Genomic DNA, 25,592 nt, shown 5'->3' on the forward strand with positions numbered 1-25,592 from the left:
CAATTTATTGCCTTAAAAGCAATTAATCGGCTTAAAACGTAAGTTTGTAGCTTTTAAAGTTATCAAATCTATTGCTTTTAAATTGAATAATCGACTTGAGTAAATGTGTTGCCTTAAAGTAAATTAAGTAAATAAACTGTGTATAAAAAAAAAAAAAAAAAATATATATATATATATATATATATATATATATATATATAGATATATATATACATACACACACACATATATATATATATATATATATATATATATATATATATATATATACATACACACATATATAAATATATATATATATATATACACACACACACACACACACACACACACACACACACACTTTATGAAACCCAAGTTACAATGGGTTTACTCACTTTTTTAAAAGCTAAAGTAAACTTGTTGCTTTTAAGGCGATTGGGTTTACTTAGTAAATGCTTTTTACAGTGTTTGATGGATGTAAATTTAAACCAATTGCTTAGGCAGGCACCAAATTATGTTTGCTTACTAAAAAAAAGTTAAAATATCCAACCAAATGTGATATTACCAACATTCTAGAGATTTCTAAAAATACTTTTGTTGATGTTGTTTTTTGTTTTGTTTTGTTTTTTAAATCAGACATTATATGGTTATATAGAGTGACTGAAGCATTATATTAGTACTGACAGTCAGTTTTACTATTTAAAAAAAAAAATAGTACTTGACACAATCTGCACAAAGTTTTAGATGTTATAGTGAATGTAAATATTCATAAAAGAGAATCGCTGTGAGTAATTTATCTGTGCTTTTAGGGAGAAAAATGTGCAAAAATTGGACCTTTAGAGGTCACTAGCAATGCTTTCAACAATATTAACCTGTAAAAGGTACATACTGCTGTACCCCTAGGTAGTATTTTTGCACATTTTATCCTGAGAGAAGTCAGGTCTATATGTATTGGCTGACCAATGGCTCATTTGTCATTTGGGAAATGAACTCTGCACTGAACTATTCATGAAGAACACAGATATATTAATATAGATAAATATATATAAACTAATACAGTTCCTATTCTGTAATAAGAAATATAGGAGTGACCAGTATGTTTTTATTTCTGCTTGATTTGTTTACATTGGTTGTGCAGTTTTACTGTGCATTTAATTTTTGTTAAAGATGCTATATATACATTGTTGCACTACATTTTAGCGATACCGCTAACAGATCCTACAATTGTCATAGATGGTTTTGTTGTTGATCAGTTTTGTAAGTTTGTTTGTGACTAAAATGTTTTAATCTCTTCAGTATTTGTGGGTTTTTGGCTGTGCAATTATGACAACACAAAATGTAATGTAATCATTTTGGGAAGACTTGTGGTTTTAAGCTATGCTCAAAATGTTGAAATTAAATGTTCAAAATGTTAAAATAATTAGACAAACACTGACTAAATTACTTTATAACCTGCAGTTTTTATAAGATTGTCTTCTCTTTGATTAAAAAAAAAGATAATTTCCTTTAAGGTTAAGGTGGAATTGGTTATATGATGGTTGACGCAATGTTCTATTAACAATTTAAAAAAATGGTATGGACTTTTAGTTTCTTTTTACAGGACAACGATTAGAGAAGTTTTATAAAAAAAATATTTACCAGAGATGTGAATATACATCTGTTGCCATTAGTACACACACTTTAATCAAACCCAAATGACTGATTATCATAACAGGCATAGACGCAAGGTAAGGTTAAATATGCAAACATTTAACTTAACCTTGAAGTGCTACATGACCTTGCAATAAATTACACAATTCATTCATATATCAAATTTCACATCCTTTAAAAAATATTTAAAATATTACTACAGTAACAAATACCAATGAAATAATGACTGAAATTTTCCCATCACACAATCTTCAGAATCACTCCGCTAACAGAGCCATTTTATGGGTTAGGTGATTAAGGATGCCTTTACTTTCACTAAAAATGAAGATTTACTCTGAATCATCACATAATGACTATTTGTTTAGTATATGAAATGATGACTAATTGATGGTGTAGTTTACCCCAGAATAACACTTTAGTCATTATCTACACACCCTCATTTTATTTCAAAGGCAATGACACAGTCCCAAAACATATCCACTAGGTCACTCGCCATCATGTCTGATTCATACGTTTGACTCAGATCTTTTCAATCAGTTAAAAGTTCACAAAACCTTATTATTCATGAGCTTGACTGATCTAGTTCTTGAATTCATCATGTTTTTGTGTGGCACAGAAGAATTCAAGTCAAACGTGGTTGGAACAACATGAGGGTGAGTAAATAATAACAGTTTAGGGATTAAGTATCCCTTTACATCGATTCAAAGCAGCTAACAACAAAATATAACATGATCAGAAGTTCGCTGAAATGTTATTTACAGTAATATTACTCATCACTGATTAGTTTTGTGCCCCCTTTGTTTCTCAGAATTGTACAAAGTCTGCAACTGAGGTACCCTTTCAAAGGCACTATGATGAATAATCAATGTAAGAGATGTTCAATCCTGTTCCTGCCGGAAGATAAGCCATTGACCTGTCTTTAATGATTCTGAAGTTTTAGATTTGTACTTTATCGTACTTATTTGGGTGCTAGAAAAAAGCTGATAGAAGGTAAGCCCTCTAGAGCGCAGGTGTCAAAGCCAAGTCTTGCACAGTTTAGTTTCAACTCTGCTTCAACACACTTATGTGTAGGTTTTAAACAAGCCTGAAGGACTCAATTAGTTTGATCAGGTGTGTTTAATTAGGGTTGGAACTAAACTGTGCAGAGCTCCGGCCCTCCAGGAACTGGCTGTGTTCCAGAGGGTTTTGGTACCCCTGACTTAAGACCTTGGTTGGGTGCTAATATGTACCTTTACATATTAGGGGCAGCTGTTGCCTGATTGTTAGACTTGTAATTCAAAGGTTGCAGGTTTGAGTCCTGGAACCAGAGGGATTGTAAGTGTATGAATGAAAAACCATCACTCTGTTCTACCTTCAATACAATGGGTCCTTTAAGCAAGGCACCAAACCCCCAACAAATCCCCAGGCACCACAGAAAACAAAAGGGTTCAATTCAGAGCACACATCCTGAGTATTGGTCATCATACTTGACCACATCTCAAGACTTTCTTTTCAAGGCAACTCCTGAAGGGCCAATGTCCTGTAGAGTTCAGCCAAAAAATAAAACCCATGTCTTTGGTTTGTTAAGGTAATTCAGGAAAAACAAAGGCTTGTGTGTAAACTAAACAACAGTGGTCCTCCAGGGCAGGAATTGCCTACACTTGTGCAAACTCTACAGGGAATTGTATCAAACCTGATTTTGAATGTCGGTGACATGAGGGTCATGGCAACCCATATTAGAAAATTGGACAATAAGGGGTTACATTTACCTTTGAGTTACAAGTCTGACTCGTTAGCCATTAGGATACAACAACCCCTTTGACTGACTAACCACTGCTCCAGGAATGTCTATTCACTTATATGAGTATGGGCTACCTTTGGGAAGGGTGCTGCCTCAGAGACAGATTTCATACAGTTTCTCCTGAGAGCGCAAGATCTGGCCAGAGGTTCAAACTTTTCTTCATGGTTATAACTTCATCACCTTAACAGTGGTAAGAGCTGTGCTTTCCTGATCATTTAGGCAGTCCTCTTCCTCATCCTCTCCATCCTCTTCATCAAGTTGGAGGCTTCCAGAAGAGATGCGCATGCGTGCCAATGGTCCAGAACGTACCACTTTTCCCAGTGTGGGAAAATAGGGGTAGAAGGTGTCTGAATCTGAATCACTGTAACTACTTGTGCCAAGTACACATAAAGAGGTGGGTCTTTCTGGGAGAGGGATGGGACTTAGAGGAAGGTAAGTGGGCCTGGCAGGAACCTGATGTCGAGAAAGGTGTGGATAGTATCCCAATGGGCGATACTCGGATGCATAGGCAGCAGCGTTTGAGGCAAGAGTGGGTCGTTGAAATTGGAAGTCTGGTTGGCTTGAGGTTCGACGGGGTAAGCCAGTCTGGAAGGTGGAGTCATCACTATAATGACCTGCTTCCACTCTGCTCAAGTCCAGTTTCCTATTCAACCCAGCCCTCAGCCCTAGTCCTCCTCTTGGGTGTAATCTCGATTCACCTAATCCCAGGCCAACCGGACGAAGCCTTTCCTGCTGCTTCTGAAGTTGTGGTGACAAGCAAGAGGTCAGCCTAGATGAGTGAGAAATTTGTCTTGGCAAGTATTGCAGAGGCACATGGTTCTGATGGGTTTGAGGAAGGCGGTCTAGGGATGAGGACGTGTGGTCTTGCAGTAAGTATGGGTGAGTGGCGAGTGGGAAAGTGGGCAAAACTGGATGAAACTGGAGGTGGGGTGCGTTAGGATAGAGGAGCACAAGATGCTGGGCACTTGGAGACAATCTCCTCTTTGCCTTCTGTCTCTGGGGTCCTCTACTCCGATGTTCAGCCCCTGACGTAGACAGGGAACAAAGCTTGGGAGAGGCAGAGTTGCTTGAGAAGGCAGGATTTCTTGACAAGGGCCTGGATGTTTCCAGCTCATTAGTGAACATGACTTCCATTGCAGATAGGCTGCGCTTTGTTACGCCTGTCTGATCGCTGTGTTGCCGAGTAACAGTTGGGTTTGGAGGTAGATGCTCGTATAGCTAAGCGAGAAAGAAATTAATGTGAGATACAGGATCCAAAAACATATTTAAATTGTCAGTAATTTACCATACAGTACCTGCTTAGAGACATCAGTCAGAATGTCTGGAGAAGATCTGCACTGCCTAGTGTCATGTTCCGACTTGCAGTAACTTCTAAAAATAAGTGCAAAACAGATACTACTTTTTAATCATTGTAACCTAAAAGTAAAAATTATAAAATAATCTGTTAAATCAAAACAACTTTAAACCATTTGTGTGCTGACTTTTCTACATGATGTGTGCTTATAGTCTTGCGGACTTAAAATGGTTATGATTTATTTGTCCATGACACTCTAGAATATCTCAGTTGATCTTTCAGGTTTCATAAGTGTGCATATGAGTGTCTTTCTTTTGAGTGGATCAACAAACAGTATGTTGACTCAATCCAATGGTTTTTAGGACTACTTGCTTGTAGACTCCAACAGAGGACAGCCAAAGTGTTTGGGGAAAAACATAATATGTTAGAATTATATTTAAGACACATCATCTAGAGTAATATCTTACCTTTCAAAAGGCAAATGTTTCTTGTCTCCAGAGCCAACACACTCGAGAAGTTGCTTCTGTGTCCTGCCACTGCAATCCCACAATCATAGAGATATAAAGATGATTTACAAGACAATTGTTTCTCATAAATAGGTTTTGCTTTATTTGCAGAGGGTTGTATAACTAGTGAGCAATTTTGATATTATATAAACTTTCAGTACTGTTTATTAATGCTTAATATTAAAAACATTTGTGCTGATTTAATATTATATATACTGCATACTAAAATTATTCATAGCGCTTCACATTTTCCACATTTTTTTATGTTACAGCCTTATTCCGAAATGGATTAAATTCATTGACTTCCTCACAATTCAACACACAATACCCCATAATGACAATGCGAAAAAAATAGTTTTTTTAAATTGTTTTATTAAAAATAAAAAACCTTAAAATCACATACTTCAGCATTCACACCCTTCGCTCAATACTTTGTAGATGCACCTTTGGCAGCAATTACAGCCTCAAGTCTTTTTGAATATGATGCCACTAAGCTTGGCACACCTATCTTTGGGAATTTTTGCCCATTCCTCTATGCAGTACCTCTCAAGCTTTATCAGGTTGGATGGGAAGCAACAGTGTACATCCATTTTTAGATCTCTCCAGAGATGTTCAATAGGAATTAGGTCTGGGTTCTGGCTAGACCACTCAATAAAGTTGTTGTGAAGCCACTCCATTTATGTTTTGGCGGTGTGCTTTGGGTCATTGTCCTGCTGAAAGATGAACTGTCGCCCTAGTGTGAGGTCAAGAGCACTCTGATGCAGGTTTTCATTCAGGATGTCTCTGTACATTGCTGCATTCATCTTTCCCTCAATCCTAACTAATCTTTCAATTCCTTCTGCTGAAAAATATCCGCCACAGCATGATGTTGCCATGATTGCTGCACAGATGGATGTCCTTCTGCTCAGACACCTCCCCCCTGACTGAGGCCCTTCTCACCCAATCACTCAGTTTAGATGGCCGGCCAGCTCTAGGAAGAGTTCTGGTGGTTCCAAACATCCTCCACTTTTGAATGATGGAGGCCTCTGTGCTCTTTGGAACTTTCAGAGCAGCAGAAATCTTTCTGTAGCCTTCCCCATCCTTGAGCCTACAGGTCTACAGACAATTCCTTTGTCTTCATGCTTGGTTTGTGCTTTGACATGCACTGTCAACCCTGGGACCTTATGTAGACAGGTGTATGCCATTTCAAACCATGTCCAATCAACTGGATTTACCACAGGTGAGCTCCAACTTAGCTGCTGAAACATCCTAAGAATGATCAGTGGAAACAGAATGTAGCTGAGCTCAATTTAGAGCTTCACTGTCAATGATACTGATGTACATGTGATTTTTCAGCTTTTTATTTTGAATAAATTTGCAACAGTTTCAAAAAATCTTTTTCCACATCGTCAATATGGAGTATTGGGTGTAGAATTTTGAGACCATAAATAAATTTAATCCATTTTAGAATAAGGCTGTAACAAAAATATGTGGAAAAGGTGAAGCGCTATGAATACTTTTCGAATGCACTGTATGTAACTATATGGTCTACTTTTAATAGTGGGTTGTATAACTAGTGAGCAAATTTGATTAATTTATAAACTTAATATTGTTTTATAATAAGAGGAAAAATATTATTTAATTAAAACATAATTTGTTTTTAATAATGTGGTTTGTAAACATATATCTGTTATTCTTGATCAATTTACTTTTTTTTAATTAAACAACATCAAATCATTGGAAGGATACTACTGCTAAACATTTGACAGTTAAAACTTTGACAGTTACTTATTTTCTGCACTAGTAAATCAGCATATGACTAAATCATTTTCAGCATATTTTCAGTTTGTTTCAATTCTAGAAATGCACAATGCATCATATCCTGAACAGATGCATGATTGTCAATACATCAATCAAACCTACTCAGTATGCTGACAGCTCTGACATGAATTTTCCACACATCATTTCATTGTACTGCTGAACGTGGGTAGCATATCATAGAGCCGAGTTAAACCCTTCAAAATGACACTAACTTCTCCATCTTGTCAATGCATAACTATAGTATCTTATCATGTCACCACATTACTGCACATTTACATCAGCTAAACTTTTCTCAATATTGTTATATCACCAGATACGCCCACTTTTACTTTCTACTGTCACTCATATTGTCAGTCATCTTCAATAAAATCGCTATCAGGGTGAAAGCACTTTCAGGAACTGTCTCTCTGTTCAGCTAAGAAGATTAGAATGGCTCTATTTATTATCTCCATTATAGACTCCCGACCAAATTTTACTTTGGTTTTACTAAAAGATGTCAAAACTAATTGTTTCTTCAATGCAACGCAACATAGACACAAACAATTCGGTATTGGTTCAGTAATAATAATAATGGTTATTATGTACTGATGTCACTTATCACATATGGTTTTTATGACGGTAGCTTGTATGGTGAGGGAGGAGACCGCAAGTAATTAAAACGCTCCTACTACTTAAAAAGCAGATAACTGTGCACAATTCACTGCTTGTGAGTTTGCTGGACAGTCTTTCACTGACAGGGAAGAACATCAGAACTTAGCTAGAAAAAAAATGAAATAACACGAGCGTCTGCAGAGCAAGTTTTCTCCACCTCTTCGCCGTCTATAATAGATCAGCTGATCAACATCAGTGTTCGTGTCACTGTTCGCTAAACTGCAAACAGCATTAAAGCCAATTGCAGCCTTTTCTGTTGAGCATGTGATCAATCATGAACTCGATCAACAACACTCAAAAAGCAAGCGGGATAATATTTACATTTGTTTCTTTTCTATAAATGCTCAAGTTGTTCTGTGCATTTACTTAATTTTAAATGAAACATTAAAAAAGAGTGTTTTCTTTGAAAAATTATAGGCCCAGTACTTATATCGGACTGCTTGTATTAAAGGACAAAATTGTATTACAAATAATATGTAAATATAAATATTCTTATAAATTACACATTTTAATAAAAGAATTATTGTGTTGCTAAGTAAAATATCAAATTGTTTATGTAAAGCATCTTCACCGTGATGCACTGAGAAATCAAATTGAACTGAATCGATGGCATGATAATCGTAACTGAACCAAACCGAACCACGAGACCAGTGTATGTTTACACCTCTAGTCCTACTATATGAAAACTGTAAGAAAATATAACATGTAACCATGTAACACCATGTTTTCAATATAATACAATAATATTATAATATTAAGTACTATTCACAATTCTGCCCCTTAGCCCTTACCCCTCGTTTAGTGCTTTATTGTGAAGGGGTAGGCATGTCCTAATTCTCTTTAGCTTGAAGGTGTAGGATTAAGGGGAAGGGCCAGATAGCCCTTGAAACTAAGATTTTTACAGGCCCACAGAAACCAAGGGCTGTGAAAATGTGGTGTTGCTGTTATAGAATACGCCAGCTACTGTACAACGCCAACATGGCTGCACACATGAGTTAGGAGATGCGCAAATTCATATTTTTTTGGCATTATTAAGAATTTTTACAACAAACAAGCACGTTTTAATACATTGATTACAGCGTTCATGTTTTACGATCATGCTTACAATCACCCCACTAAATTTCACTATCTATAATCCATAATAATAACTCCTGTAGTTGTCCCACAACATACTTTCACATCTGACACTCGATGACACTCGAATACCCTGTCAGAAAAGTCTAGTGGCTGGAAATGACCTTTTTACAGGGTCTGGTATAACGTTGATGTTGTTTTCGTTAACATAGACGAATATGGCCACGGTGTAAATACACAGTACAGTTATGAGCTGTTTGATATTGATTGATATTTCCACATTATATCATTATGATAACATGGTGTTGTGGCTTTCAGTGATTTCCTGAAAATAAATGGCAAAAAAATAACGCAACTGGAGTAAAAACAGTCGCCACCGCCAATCTCATATGAAGTGCGAGCTCACGATGACATGATGACATGTGCAGGTGTTATAGTGCTGTCCCATTTCCTTAGGGGTAAATTTGAAGCCCTTCCCCTTCACACTCAGATAAACCCATTCAATAGAATTGGGATTGTGCCTAATACTACAGTAATGCAATAACATCTTCAAAAACAAAACAAAGAAAAAAACAACAGCAGAAGTTAAATTCAACAACACAAACTAATTAAATATCTTATTTGGAAGAGAATATTAACCAAATGTTTCAATGGGTTTACATGTTTACAACTAGTTTACTCCGTTAAATCCAACATAATGCAACTATGCTTAGTTTTGTCGTTACTAAGGTTTGACTTCACATGCCGTAGTAAAAACATGGGTTATATTGTAGTTACTATGGGTTAACTTCAAATGCCATAGTAAAACCATGGTTCATTGTAGTTACTATGATTTAATTTCAAACGCCGTGGTAAAACCATGGTTCATATTGTAGTTACTATGGTTTACTTCACATGCCGTAGTAAAACCATGGTTCATATTGTAGTTACTATGGTTTACTTCACATGCCGTAGTAAAACCATGATTCATACTGAAGTTACTATGGTTTAACTTTAAATGCTGTAGTAAAGCCATGGTTCATATTGTAGTTACTATGGTTTAACTTCAAATGCTGTAGTAAAACCATGTTTCATATTGTAGTTACTATGGTTTACTTCAAATGCCGTAGTAAAACCATGGTTCATATTGTAGTTACTATGGTTTTACTTCACATGCTGCAGTAAAACCATGGTTCATATTGTAGCTACTATGGTTTTACTTCACATGCACGTAAATTATAGCTCATTTCGTTTACATTTTTAACTACAGTTACTGCAATATTACTATTGTTCATTTGCATAAGTGCTCTCTCTCTCAGAGGGTTAAGGAAGGTTATTAGGCAGGATCAATGGACTACTGAGATTATTAGACAACTATTGCTCCAGACTGCATTTCACAAATCTGAACTACCTGTATCTGAAACTGGATCCTTTGCTGGACAGAATTGATTTCTGATGTGACTTTGGTTCCTCTGTAAGTCTGAAGAAGGCATGATACTCCACACACATCTTCCAGAAGGCCTTACACACGTCTCTGCTGGCCATGGAAAACTCCACCGTGTCTCTCCTCGAAGGCTAATATAGTTAGAGTGAATGACAGATTAGGATACTTTTAAATATTCCATGCTAACTGTGAAAAAGCTGTTGATTTGTAAAAACATTGGCCCCAATTAAGAGAATGAATATAAGTTGTGCATCTGCCTAGCTTTTTCTCAGTGTTTTTCTTTCTTTGCACTTCTATTGCATTGAGTTGCTGATGATAAATTGCTTGTGCTGTTCCTCATTTGTAAGTCTGCCAGTTTTGGATAAAAGCGTCTGCTAAATGGCTACAAGTAAATCTAAAAGTCAGCACAAGTGTTGCAGATATAATATATGAAGGAAATGTTATTTTGAGTGTTGCAGACAAACTATTGTATTTTTCCTAGCAGTTTCCAGTATATGATCATTTGTGTCTCACCCCAGTCTCAGTGTGGAGTTTGATCAGGAAATGTTTCCTCTTGAAACTCAGCTTGCGGATCTTGGCCCAGCTGAAGGTATTGATCTTTGTGTTTCCCTGAAAAGATGGTAAATAATTAAACATGCAAAAAAAAAGTTTTTATTTGTTTGCTGCATTTAAGGTTGATTTGTTTTAGAGTGTTAGTGCATCCAAAAGTGTAAATAACTATTAGTTACTCACCCTGAGACAATTTACAGCGACAGTCTTGAGGTTCAAAGTCCAGAAAACAAACCAAAAACATTGTCAAAACATCCCTTGTGATTTCAGTCGTTTAACTATAAACATATAAAGTTTCAAGAACACTTTTGTGTCCAATTTATACAGTTTTTAGTGCACAGAAGAGTTCTTGGAGCTTCGTTTAAATAGTTTAACAGTTGAAGTCACATGTAATGTTTTGACCAACCACTTTAAATGTTATCACTCACTGGAATGGACATTATCAGTGGTTATCAGCTGATACATATGGGCCAGTAGGGGCCTTCTGCACCTACCAGTAGGATCAGAAGGCTGTTTTCATCTATACATACAGTTAATCAGCTAAGCTAACGCCCTATTCACACAGGGCTTCAGCGTCAATGCTTGACTGAAGGCCTGTCTGAAGTTGGGGCTGAAGTGATCGTCATAGAAGCGTCAGTCAATGAAATTCAGTCAGCAATAGGCCACTGTCTAGCTGATGTATTTGCATACAGCGATCTGATTGGCTGACGCTTCGCCGACGGATCCACAATGCAGTTCGGCAACGCCTGACGTCACCCATTCAAAGTGAATGGGAAGCGTTGACGCTGACGCCCGGTGTGAATGGGGCATAATAGAGAAGACTCTAATAGAAAAGATCCAGATTTGTTTATTTTTTACATTACTGTGATGGTCAGGTTTAGGGTTGGGGTAGGGGTAGACGTAAATAAAATACAATTAATGGGAAATTTAATTAATTATATAAATGATTATCATGGATAATCAGCTATACAAATGGAGAAGACTCCAGATCCAGATCTGTTTGTACAATACTGTGAAGGTTTGGTTTAGGGTTGGGGTAGACTGTAATAAAATACAAGTAATGGGAAATTTTATGAATAATATAAATAATTTTCGTTAATTTCCGGTTTCAGCCGTATGTGATCTATAGCTGATTGACCATGTGGATGGATGATAACAGCCTTCCGAATCTACTAGTAGGCGCAGAAGGCCCCTACTGGCCAATATCTATCAGCTAATAATCAACACCCATTCAATCGAGTAATAACATTCGAAACAGCTGGTTTTGACAGTGTTTTTGGTTCCTTTTCTGGACTTGGTCTCTGTACTGTATATGGAGGGTAAGAGAGCTCTCAGATTTCATCTAAAATATCTTAATTTATTTTCTGAAGATGAACTAAGATCTCAGGGATTGATATGACACCAGGGCGAGTAATTAACAATAGAATTTTCATTTTTGTGTGAACTAACCTTTCAAATTAAAAGTGCCCGTTAAATTATTTTTGCACAATACCTGAAAAACAAGCACTCCCATATGGGTCACAGCGAGGTTGATTCTCATGCCTTCTCCATCATGGGCAGGATGAGGGCGAATCCCGTACATGTCCATTTTCCGGGCAACTTCCAGCAAATGCACATCTGATTCGCCAGGAGTGTGTCCTCTGACCCCAAAAAGAAATTATGCAAATGATAATAGCAAAATTTAAGATGCTGAAGCATTCGCATAGGTTTTGATTTTATGTCTAATCCTGGATCCCATTTTAAAATGACCCCTTTTGTAAAGAAAAAGGACATCTCTTTGAAAAACAAGCAGAAAGTAAGTATATGGCATAATGGCAAGTCAATGACCACTGGCTCCTAAAGAAGGAGTAAATAAATAAATAGGCAGAATAACATTAACAGCAACACCTTCTTTAATGTTCTACCAGAGAAAAAAGTTTCCTAAAATCTGGGAAGTCCTGTGTCTGTGTAATTTTATATCAAAACCTTTAATAGAAGTTAACAATATTGCAGATTAAGTATAACATCAGCTAAAATCTTAATGAAACATTAAATTAAATTGATCTGTTAAACATAATTTGGAAAATATACACTTGAAGTCAAAATTATCATGTGAACTTTTTTCTTTTTTAAATATTTCCCAAATGATGTTTAACAGAGCAAGGACATTTTTACAGTATTTCCTATAATGTTTCTTTTCATCTGGAGAAAGTCTTATTTGTTTTATTTTGGCTAGAATAAAAGCAGTTTTTAATCCTCTTAATCTTTAAAAAAATAAACAGAAATTGAAAATATACAGGAGGGCTCAATTCTTGTATTAAAAATAAAAATATTTTAAAATTTAAAAAGTGAAAAATGAAGCTAAAAAATCTAATTTGAAAGGCTTTAATCAATTAAACCACTTTAAATAAGACTTTCTAAAACTTTTTGTTCTCAGTTCTATGTCTTACTGAATCTTTGTCCAACAAGCAACAAGTGATCCTGGTTCCACACTAAAAGTAGCAAACCAGGTACTTCTGGGATGCGTATTGCAACATTTCTATTCATACATAGAATGGATAGTGTTAGAACTGGAACACAACATAAGGGAAGTGAAAATATATTTTAAAAGTTTTAAGTGCCACATCTTTGCATTACTGAGGTGAGGGCAATGGTAAAACATGCAGGTTTGCATGTTTATACATACAAAGTACAATAATATAATAGGAAAATATCAGTTTGCAACATCAAGCAGCAGAACGAGCTGTTTTTAACGTCTAAAAATAAATGCAAGAGAATACTACTAGAAGTCTTGAGCCAAAAAGATTCAAATGGCTGCGCCCGTTCGTACGTGAAGAATATGGTCAATAGGAGGATGATGAATGTCATAATGGTGGTAATATAATTCCAGGATGCTTAAAATTTTAATAGCTATCTGTTACCTGTTTTTTTTGTGAAAACGAATAATTTTGTGGTCCAAGTACTCCTGGTTTGGTACGTATTGTTTATTTTCAAGATGATGAGCATCCAGCTCATCGTCATAATCCCCAATTTCTGCTACAATGTGGGATAGAGAGAGAAAACTGTGAAAGTATTTGATAATTACAGCCAAAATTGCATGGCATGTAAATGTAAATTAGGAGAGAAACTACCTTGCAGTATATGAGAGACCAGCAGGGCGGCGCTGTTATCATTACAGGTGAGGCTGCCATTTGACAGATCCTGTTTGATCTGAAGGGCAAACAGATACCTGTATAAAAGAGGCAGCAGTCAGCCTAACGTATATCACCTATCAGCATCTATTTATTAGTCTGTGTATCAGATAACTTTATGCATGTGTTTACCTGGTCAACCCTTTCTGCAGTTGTCCTGGGTCTGGAGGGAAAAACTTCACTATAAAATGGAAAGCCACATCACTGGTGTCTGTGGGAAGCACACAATATTATTTGACTCAGTTGTGCGTTATCCTATCTATTATATACACTAACCGGCCACTTTATTAGGTAAACCTTACAACAGTAGTACCATTTTGGACCCTCTTTTGCCTTAAGAACTGCCTTGATCATTTGTGGCATAGATTAAACAAGATACTGGAAATATTTCTCAGAGATTTGGTGACCCTGTGTGAATTGTAGCATCAGTTTTCTGTTCTTAGCTGACAGGAGTGGCACCCGGTGAATCTTCTGCTGCTGTAGCCTATCTGCCTCAAGGTTCGACGTGTTGTGCATCTTCTGCATACCTCGGTGGTTAAACGAGTGGTTATTTGACATGCTGTTGCCTTTCTTTCAGCTGGAAGCAGTCTGGCCATTCTCCTCTGACCTCAGTCATCAAGAAGGCATTTGCGCCCACAGAACTGCCGCTCACTGGATATTTGCTTTTTCTGACCATTCTCTGTAAACCCTAGAGATGGTTGTGCGTGAAAATCTCAGTAGATCAGAAGTTTCTGAAATACTCAGACCAGCTCGTCTGGCACCAACAACCATTCCACGTTCAAAGTGACTTAAATCACCTTTCTTCTCCATTCTGATGCTCGGTTTGAACTGCAGCAGATCATCTTGACCATGTCTACATGCCTAAATGCATTGAGTTGCTGCCATTTGATTGGCTGATTAGAAATTTGTGTGAACGAACAGTTGGACCTAATAAAGTGGCCGGTGAGTGTATTTACTAAAGGCAAAGGATCAAGTGAATGGTCATAGTGTTTTAAGGTGGTAAAAAAAATGTAGTAAACAGTAAATAATAGTTACTGTTAAGTTCACAGACCCGAATAAGAATATGTGAACTCAATAGTAAGCAAATAGTTGAGGGAATAGTGGGTTAAAATGTGCCAGGAGTTAAACACTCAAGATAAACTATTTTTATGTATTTTTAAAAATAAAGTTTATTTGCAGAAAATGCTGCTGACATGCAAAAGTGTGTGTCAGCAGCATTTTTAGTATAATGAGTGTTTTGTCAATGTGTTTTGGAGGAAATTTGGATTACTAAATAATTTAAGACGTTTTGGTCTTTTTAAGAAGACCTATTTTTCAGTAGCGGATATCCTAAAATATTCTATTAAATGCATTACTTTGATCTTTGGATACTTTTTCTTTGCCAACAGTAAATGTTTACCAGATCTGCCACATTGTTCCTGTTCCCCATTACTGTAAATGAGCTTAATAAGCATAAAACTCACTTTTGATTTGCTTAGCCACTGGTTTAAGGAGTTCAAGCCAGACCTGTAGAAGAAACAACAAGACTGGATTTCACTCTCTGTGGGTCAAGCAAGCTATCCATTTTGCAAAAGAGACAAAAAATAATTTATAGACCCCTTTCACATTTTCGGATTTCTCAGCAGTGAAAGTCGTCACAGTTGGGTAAGCTTAGAGCGCAGTGAATGGGAGAGTACAACAAATATTTTTTTTTAGAATCCCATTTGCTCAAATATTAAAAGAAAAACTGCACGTTGGTGTTACCAAGACTATATGAAATGAAAAGATTTTTTTTGTCCATTTGATATATATATTGCACAGTCCTACTTCTGAATATCTTGTTTTGTGTTCAACAGAAGAAAGAAATTTATAAAAGCTTACAACCACTTGAGTGTGAGTACATTTTTTTTACGCAATCTGTTTAAATTTCTTTAAAAGGGATCTATTATGGAAAAATCCTATTTTTAAGGGGTTTAAACAGTTGAGTGGCAACAGTATAACCAACTTATGGTAAAAATGGATACAATAAATTTTTATAATCACACTTGATAAAAGTGTCTAGAGAAACACTTTGATTGACGTTCTTCTTTTGTACATGTCATCCAAAGGGGGGAAGCTCCACCCATAAGTGATGATTTCATTAGAATAGGAAATCAGTCTTGTATTTGAATCTGCCACTATGCTGACACATTTGCATTTGTAGCTCCGCCCTCTTTTAAAAAGAACACAATCTCACTTTAATTTAAAGCGACAGTCACCAAAACCACACAATTAGCATCAAAGCCTTAAAGGGACAGTTTTAACGAGTTATAAACATTGTTTGTGGGTTATTATGAGCTGAAACTTTATTCTAGGGACATCAGAGACTTATTTTACATCTTGTAAAAAGTGGCATAATAGGTCCCCTTTAAGGTGAATATTTTATAACACAATGTTTATTTTTGTAGATGAAAACTATTGTCAATTTCTCTTGACATCATTGATAATCAAAGGTCTTGACTCACAAAGCTGCCATTATGGTGTCGAAACTCCAGGCCAAAGTACTCCTTCTCCAGCAGCTTCAGATGACCACACACTTTATTGAAGAAATCAGAACCCATAATCTTTCTCTGTGGGAAGACCGAGATAAAAAAGAAAACAGCAGAAACGCTTTATACATCCTGCATGACATTTTGAAATTGATTCTTTTCTCAGTGCTGCATACATCACTGTTACTTTTGAATGATGTGACTGCAGTGTCAGTGTGAAATTACTCCTCGGTTTGCTTCTTTCTTCCATCTGCATTACTCCATTCGAGTGATAATGAGATGGTGATGTGAGTCGTGCAGAATGTAACTCCTAGAGCAACTTTCTCTGGTAATTGAATCTGCAGCAACGGAACTGCTCAAAGAGAATTATGGGAAAGTCAGATGCTCAATGAGTCAGACTGAAAATACAGGGTTGCTGTCTAATGAGTGTGTTTACGGGCACATATGTGTGTGAGGACGTGTCCCTGGAGCCTGTATTTACTGTGACAGCGGGGCACAGAACCTCCACATTAGCCTGTCAAAGACGAGAAACGAGAGAAGATGATAGAGGGATAAAGTCTGGAGCAAGCGTGAGATAGAGAGGTCGAAACACAGACCAGAGTACAAAAATAAAGATAGATCTGTGAATTTCACGGCAGGGTGAATTTATGTCAGAATGTACACACTTCAAGAATACTTGTGAAGACATAATAGATGCTTTCTTGCGCTGTTTACAGAGTACAACTGGACATTTTAACAGTGAATTATTACTGAACATTTACTACATTACAACTGTGTTTAGGGAATAAGTTCTACATCAAATAGCTACATTTCAGATTTTCTATAAATAAAATAGAACATATATGACAACTATATCAATGTTCGAAAGTTGTTACAGTGATACTATTGAGCAGCAGACTAGCAGTGTAATTTATTGTAATTTTTGCATTGTTATTAATTTTAGTACCCAAGGATATTTTATTTGTATTATTTATTTTTAGTTAGGAATGGCATACTAAATCTCACCACTATAAAAATGTATTTTATGACTCCATGTTTTGTGTTCAATAGGAAAAAAATTTAAAATAGCTTATAACCACTTGAGTGTGAGTAAATAGTGAGTAACTTTTCATTTTTGTGTGAACAATACTTTTTAAGGGGACCTATTATGCAAAAATCATATTTTTAAGAGGTTTAAACTGTTTTGATACCACTTGATACCATTGTGTAGAAGTGTTATTTTAGAATTATTTATATTTAAAAGAAGGATACAAAAAAAAAACTTTTCAGTTGTCATTTTTGGTATATTACTATACGTGTTTTTTTTATTTGTACTTTATGTAATTTTTTTGCAATGTTAGTGCTTAAAATTATGTTATTCCTCTAGCTGCTGCGGTAGGTTTTTTTTATTGTAATATATTTTCATTTGAATATACTCAATTAACAAAATGGACTTAAATTAGCTTTTTTGTTAGCAATGGCATACTAAATCTCACAGAAATACTGCTGTAGTTATAGTATTAGTAAAATAAAAATCTTTTTAAATGTATGAAATACATTATACAGTATAAATGTAAATGCATATATATATATATATATATATATATATATATATATATATATATATATATATATATATATATATATATATTTGGGGCGTCATGGTGGCGCAGTGGGTAGCACGATCACCTCAAAGCAAGAAGATCCCTGGTTAAAGCCTCGGTTGGGTCAGTTGGCATTTCTGTGTGGAGTTTGCATGTTCTCCCTGTATTTGTGTTGGTTTCCTCTGGGTGCTCTGGTTTCCCCCACAAGTCAAAAGACATGTGCTATAGGTGAATTGGGTAAGCTAAATTGTAAATTGTCCGTAGTGTATGTGTGTGAATGAATATGTTTGGATGTTTCCTCGTAATGGGTAGCAGCTGGAAGGACACCCACTGCGTAAAATATATACTAAGTTAGCGGTTTATTCCACTGTGGCGACCCCAGATTAATAAAGGGACTAAGCAGAAAAGAAAATGAATATATATATATATATATATATATATATATATATATATATATATATATATATATATATATATATATATATATATATATATATATGAAAATATATATATAAGTCAGAATTATTAGCCCCCTTTTGATTTTTTTTCTCTTTCAAATATTTCCCAAATGATTTTTAACAGAGCAAGGAAATTTTCACAGTATGTCTGATAATATTTTTTTCTTCTGAAGAAAGTCTTTTTGTTTTTATTTCGGCTAGAATAAAAGCAGTTTTTAATTTTTTAAAACCCATTCTTGGGACAAAATTATTAGCCCTTTAAGCTAATTTTTTTTTCGATAATCTTCAAAACAAACCATCGTTAAACAATAACTTGCCTAATTACCCTAACCTGCCTAGTTCACCATATATATATATATATATATATATATATATATATATATATATATATATATATATATATATATATATATATATATATATTTAGTTTTAGCAATTTTGTGGAGTTTTGCCATATTCATTCAGTTAATGTTTATTGTACATAAAACAGCATAATTGTTTAGTTTTATGGATTTTTTTTATCATTTTAATCATTTGATCATTTAATCATTATCATTTATCATTATAATAACCCTACTAAAGCATCTGATTGATGCTTTGGGTGGTTGCAAGGTAGTTTTTTGGGGTCACAAAATGTAAATGTGTTCAATTGTACTTCATTTTTAAGTCTGATTACTTAGCAAACCATTAGCAAAGCTCTCCACAATACTACACAAACATTCACGTCAACATTTAATACCCTATTTATGCACAGGAACTTGCCAACTCTAACAAGCAGTATTAAAAACTATAATAGCAAGCATAAATAGCAACAACAGTTCATCATTCTACAACCTGACATCTTTCTTTCCAATATCTTGTATTCTTCCTACCTCTTTACTAATTGCCTGTTTTACCCGAGGTTGTAGGGGAAAGCTGGAATGAGGCCAGGACCATCTTCTGTTCAGTGTAAGCTACGGAATTTACCCCATTCAGACACACACATGCCTCACAGGCACACATTCACTCTCTGTCTTTTTTTTTTTGTTTATCTCCCCACCCCCTTGACTTTACATCTCACCTGCTTTTTCTGACTGGCAGGACAAGATTGTGCTGCGTAAAAGCAGTGAAAACCCCCAGGCACATCGACACACATACACACAGCACATCCCTCAAGAAGAAGCAGCAGCACGCGGATAATGGGACATGAAATGATGCTCCTTTACAAGCAAAACACAGCTGGACTAAAAGTTAGAGAACCCCTCGCACACACACGCACGCACAAACAGAGAAAGAGGGGCACAAGGATATACTAACATATAATATAGGCTATTTATTCCATTACAAAGTAAACCAAATAAATAAATAAATAAATAAAGAAGGAATAAAGAAACTGACACTTATTTCTTTCATATAAACATGAAAAAAACATTGCAAAGCATAATTATAGGGTATAGAGCGGGCCTGTCACGTTTTCTTTCTATTTTTTTTTACTTCATGTTTCACAGGGTAGAGTTATTTTTATATCTGCTTTTGGAAAGCCACATAGCTTGAAGTTACAGCTACAAAAATTAGCTTGCTTAAAATTCCCCTCCAAATATTAGGTTAATAATTTAACAACACAAGCTGCTTTTATAACAATTAATTCCTCAACTGAGGGCCATGTTTTAACACTACAAATATACAAACTTAACATTTTTAATATCAATTTATCAAGTGGACAAAGTAACGTAATGTAACGTAAATGTATCAAACCTTTTCCTGGACACCAAGTAGGCAAATACGTATGTGACAACTTAAGTAAACAAACACAACTGCACAAAATACCTTAATTATAGTTAACATCTACATGTTTACACTACCCATATAGCAAAAAAAAAAAAAAAAAAAAAAAAAAACACTGTGAAGACAATTACAGTTATTGTTACAATTACAATCACAAATATTACTAAAATAATTCCAAGTTGAGACGCTTTGAGTTCCAGCTAAACCACTGCCATGAAAACAAGCATTCGCAGCACTGTCGTCACTCTGTCATCGCCTGTGACAACTTGCCCTGCTCTTTATATAGCCAACAGTATGTATTTTAAACCTTATTTCTCACCTCCACCTCGAAAACTCTCTCGCTGTCGTCTAAGAAGATGACGCGTAATCGCAGTTTCTCATTCTTGTTCTTCCGCGCAGCTGCCCTATTGACAGGTGTCTTCAGCAGCTCGAACTTGTCCCCCATTTTCTGCGTTTAGAGTTTCAGCTGCACACTTTTCATTTGTGTAAAGAATAGCAGGTCCATTTGGGTGTCATTATTCTCCGTTTGTTGCTGTATGAGGGAGTTGCGCGCGCGCGTTCTCGTGACGAGTGTTCACGCTCTGTTCTTAAACTGAGCAGCATCAGCAGCGCTACTGTACTGTATCTGATCACAGAGCATCTGCAATGCCTGTTACGTACATTACCGCTGTTTTTTAGTGTTGTAGACAAAATTACCGGCTGTTAAAATATAGTTTTTGTCACTTTATTAATTGCTTTAAATTTGAATATGCAGTATGAATATGCATACTATCTGGTGTGGTTTGAAACTAGATAGATAGATAGATGGATAGATAGATAGATAGATAGATAGATAGATAGATAGATAGATAGATAGATAGATAGATAGATAGATAGATAGATAGATAGATAGATAGATAGATAGATAGATATAGATAGATAGATAGATAGATAGATAGATAGATAGATAGATAGATAGATAGATAGATAGATAGATAGATAGATAGGCAGGCAGGCAGGCAGGCAGGCAGGCAGGCAGGCAGGCAGACAGACAGACAGACAGACAGACAGACAGACAGACAGACAGACAGACAGACAGACAGACAGACAGACAGACAGACAGACAGATAGATAGATAGATAGATAGATAGATAGATAAATGCTAGTATGTACAATATGCTATGAATACATATATCAATGTCCTTGTAAACATTCTTTAATACTCACGATTAAATGAGCCCACTTTTCAGTTTATAAAACTTTATAAATATGACTATATTTGAGTAGGCATACAACAGTAGTTATAGGTTACTTTAGTTAGTTGTTTAAAACTAAGGTTAGTAGGTTAAAGTACATTGGTAGGTTAAAGTACATTGAAATGTATTTTAAAATAAAATACCAAATTCCTCAATTTTAAGTGAATTTTAAATTTTATGCAGCCAAAACAAGTATCAAAATAAAATACTGTATTTTGAAATTCAAAAAAATACTTTCACAAAAGAGCATGGAATTTATTCACAAACCTTCTATTAACAGGCCTATTGGATCAATTCCTTCACCATTTAACCTAGTTAGTGTAGTCAACAATGACTGATAACAACAGCCTGTCTCTGAGAAAGTTTAAGTCAGCTTTTCTGCACCTCATTCACCTCCACTGTACATAAGGAGGTATTCATAAAATTTGTACTTTTTTTTCCTCTTTGATTTATGCATAGATTTGTACAAAACTAATAAAGAAATTCTGTGTCAAAGATTATCTCTTTAATCACTGTAAAAACCATTTGATGCAGATAAGAAGTTGGAATATTTCTCTTGATTGTGAAAAGTGCCACCATCTCATAAAGGTCTTACAGTATGTTTAAAATTTTTTGCAATTGAAATCTTCAGTACTCGATGTAAAATCATAATTTCTAAAACTACTTTAATCTCCAGTTTTAGTAATTTCCATAAATCATGTGTTTTATTTATTTATTTATTGCAACTGTACTCTTTAATACACAAAATGAAGCGTCTCAAAAACAAAAATTAGCCATCTGTTTTTGCTGCCATACCTGAGTTGGAGTTTTTGACCAGTCTGTAGATATTATTAAATAAGGGGTATTAATAAATATTTTTGCCTCATACTGATTAACGAAAGTTTGTTATGAACTATAAAGCTCCTGCAAATCAGATATTGGCATTTGAAATAGCCAATGAAGTTTTGAAGGTATTCCCCCTATAGGACTTAAGTTGTTTGTCTTATTTTCCCCTCTTATTTGGACTTGCTCCCGAATCTACCCCTGCTATTTGTCTGTTACTTTCCCTATATGTGACACATAATTTTCATCCACACTATAAGCATTGATCAACTTTTTTAGTATTAATCAATTTTCTGTTCTGATCAAGCCTTGGCAAATAACTGAGAAAGCACCAATCAAAGGCCTCATTCTTATGATGTAATCTCTCATTTATGATGTAGACTTCTTACAAAGTATTTTACAGTATTTTAAAAATATAAAAATACACTAAAGTATTTTGATACAAGATATTAAACAATTTTAATCAACTCTATCATATGCAAATTATAAAATACTATTTTGTATTTAAAATACAGATTTGAAGTATATGTATAAATACTGTCCATCCCTGACTACAGGTATATCTATACTGCACCTAAGCGAACTTATTTACATACTTATAGCTTACTAGTTTAATATTTGTAGGGCACTTCTCGAAAGTACACTTTGAAGTAATCTACTGTATGCTCACAGCAAACTAGTTTTGTAGTTTTATACTGGATAAATAGGCACTTGTAATTTTTTACTTAAGTAAATTTAACAATTTGTTTGCACTTTACTATTTAACTATTGAGTTTACTGTTAAATATTATATGTATTTAATTCTCTACACTCTCAGAAATCAAGGCATGAGAGCTGTCACTGGGGTTGTACCTTTTCAAAACGTACATATTTGTACTTAAATGGATCATATTGGTAACTCAAAGGTATATTCTAGAGATACACTTTTGTACTTTTTAGGTATTAATAAGTACCCTTGAGGTATTAATAAGGACTTGTTAGTTACAAATGTGTATCTTTTGAAAAGATACCACCCCAGTGACAGTTATTGTGCCTTTATTTCTGAGTGTGATATGCATTTTAATTTTGAAACAGTTTTCTAAAATGTAGTTTGAGAAAAAAAATGTTAGGCTACATAATCAAGTATTTAAACAACAAGCCAAAATACTGTAGCTTATACTTGACCTATGTCTTGATCACCATGAAATTTACTCAAGCATATCAAGTATATATTATCCCATTTAGGCCCACCGGCAACTATAGTTGGCAAAGTTCATTGTTGAAAATTTCCTTTTATAGGTAATTTTATGCATGTTATTTATGTTTAATTTCACAATGACATGCAAGCAAACAACCAAATAAAATATTTCAAGGTTGGAAAAAAAAAAAGGTATTGATATACTTCCTGTCATGTGAGGCTTTCAGCTTCCTACCCTTGATTCCAGGATGCAAAATGGAGGCAAACCCTCCCAAATAAAGGCAATTTTTATGTTACTATTTTTTTTTCTTCACAAATATATATCAACATAATAATTAAGGTCTCTAGGCTCATCCAAACAAAACAAATCTTAAAAGAGATCTGTGGTTTGTATACTTTGTCAAAAGATCAAGTGGCAATTATAGTTGCCGGTGGGCAAATACAAATATATAAGTAAATAATGGCGAATTAAGGAATAATGTGTGAATACGTGTATAAATCAAAGTTATTGGCTTGCTAATGATTTTTACTTTCATAATACCCAATCTAAATACAACTTAAGCTCTTAACTGATATCTTTACTTTAAAATAGATTTTTTTATACACAAATTAATGCACAGCAAAATTGTCAGAGTAAAATTATCCTTTTCCACTTGGAAATAACACTTTTTTCATAGATTTTTTTGACAAACAGTGGTCTGATGGGAAAACTAGTGTGCATTTCATTTTTCATACCTTTCATATTTTTCATACCTTTTTATACCATATTTCATACCAAATTATACGATAGATCATTTTTGGGAGGGTTCATATCAAATAGTTTTCTAATTTTAAACATGAATTGATCGGTTGAAAGCATTTTTTGTTAGAATGCTAGAATGCTCCACCTATTCAAATTTTACACTGAACGGTTCTTACAGCATATTTGCCCATTGACAACCATAGTTGCCGCATATTGAAATACAAATATCAAAAACCTGGAAAAAATAATGCAAAACAAATTCATATAGAACACTTTTAACAAGGCTACATGCGTTAAACCATTAAAAGAAATCTGGGCACAAGTGGATTAAAAGTCATGTAGGCTGCATAATTTATAAACATTTATTAAGAAGTTCAAATTTAGACAAAGCAGCACAATAAAACAAACCTCTTGTATTTAAAAAAAAAAAACATGTAGGGCTTGTGCCTCATAAGACACTTTTATCAATCAATCAATCAATCAATCAATCAATCAATCAATCAATCAATCAATCAATCAATCAATCAATCAATCAATCAATCAATCAATCAATCACGAGGAATATTTTTTGTAAAAATATAACAACTAGCAGTGCATGATTAATTCTGTAATATTAGAAGCATTAAAAATACAGGAAAATAATTTCTGTTTCTGACACGTTACCAAACAATCGAGACTAGACGCATAATGGAAGAACATGGGCTGTCGAACAAAACTGTAACTGCGACTCCTCATAGCAACCATACGAGGGCGACCTCTGCTAATGTATTCATGAGCATAGCCACAGGTAAAGCAAACAGCCTTCTGTAAATGAACAGTTTCATGTCTATAAATACCTTTTACAACTGCGCGTGGACAGTGGAAAACAGATTAAACTAATTAAAAGACGTCAACCACACAAAATAGGACAGGCAGCTGATCCGTTTGTTTCGTCCTCACCTTTTGTGCGGTGTGTTCCTCGGCAGGTGAATGTAATCTGTTGTTTTGATACGGCGGAGCGGAACCTGTAAGAGGAGCTGAAGCTGAGCTCTGCCGACCAGCTGCTGCTGTTCCATCACAAATCATCACCATCATCATCATCATCATCATCGGCCTGTTTGATTTTCCGAGCACCTGCCAGTCTGTGTGTTTCCACCGGCGGAGAGGTAAATCTGTCGACCACCTTAACCTGAAAACTATACTACATCTGGAGAAATGCTAATGTTCTGGTTTTACACATATTACTCTCTCTCTCTCTCTCTCTCTCTCTCTCTCTCTCTCTCTCTCTCTCTCTCTCTCTCTCTCTCACACACACACACACACACACACACACACACACACACACAAAGTAATAAAGCTTAATTAATAATATAAACCTAAAACAAAACAAAAAAATAATAAAACAATAAAGCTTATTTTTGAAAGTGGGATTGTTTATATAGCCTA

General features: G+C 35.0%; 2 protein-coding genes across 6 annotated transcripts in view; one reads left to right on the forward strand and one right to left on the reverse strand.

Annotated features, from left to right (window-relative positions):
- Positions 1-1,070: 1,070 nt before the first annotated feature.
- Positions 1,071-25,127, reverse strand: LOC557811 (FERM domain-containing protein 7). 2 transcript variants are annotated; one of them, XM_087236716.1, is made up of 12 exons: positions 25,004-25,127; positions 16,363-16,467; positions 15,343-15,385; positions 14,012-14,090; positions 13,820-13,917; positions 13,610-13,724; positions 12,202-12,349; positions 10,674-10,769; positions 10,128-10,291; positions 5,174-5,242; positions 4,708-4,783; positions 1,071-4,630 (listed from the first exon to the last, which is right to left on the reverse strand). In XM_087236716.1, the coding sequence occupies exons 2-12, from the start codon at positions 16,456-16,458 to the stop codon at positions 3,578-3,580; spliced, it is 2,037 nt and encodes a 678-aa protein (XP_087092842.1). In that variant the 5' UTR covers positions 16,459-16,467; positions 25,004-25,127; the 3' UTR covers positions 1,071-3,577. The 2 variants fall into 2 exon arrangements, with proteins under 2 accessions (XP_087092842.1, XP_087092841.1); XM_087236715.1 differs by lacking the exon at positions 25,004-25,127 and adding an exon at positions 20,511-20,838.
- dachb (dachshund b) overlaps positions 19,336-25,592 on the forward strand; it is a 103,954-nt gene continuing 97,697 nt past the window's right edge. The window contains exons 1-3 of one of the 4 annotated variants that reach the window (XM_087235084.1): positions 19,336-19,375; positions 19,508-19,656; positions 25,133-25,312. The gene's annotated coding sequence lies outside the window, so the exon portion shown is untranslated. The other 3 variants (XM_087235083.1, XM_087235085.1, XM_087235086.1) reach the window with 3 other exon arrangements.

Source organism: Danio rerio, chromosome 1 (genome assembly GCF_052040795.2).
Source record: "Danio rerio strain M-AB ecotype USA chromosome 1, GRCz13ab, whole genome shotgun sequence".
NCBI lineage: Eukaryota > Metazoa > Chordata > Actinopteri > Cypriniformes > Danionidae > Danio > Danio rerio.

Coding starts and splice junctions, on each gene's coding strand:
- LOC557811 (XM_087236715.1), bottom strand. CDS start 20,636: ATGGGGGACAAGTTCGAGCTGCTGAAGACACCTGTCAATAGGGCAGCT. Junction 5,243..10,127: donor GGATCCAGTTTCAGATACAG/GTAGTTCAGATT, acceptor GTGGGATTGCAG/TGGCAGGACACAGAAGCAAC. Junction 4,631..4,707: donor TGACTGATGTCTCTAAGCAG/GTACTGTATGGT, acceptor TTTCTCGCTTAG/CTATACGAGCATCTACCTCC.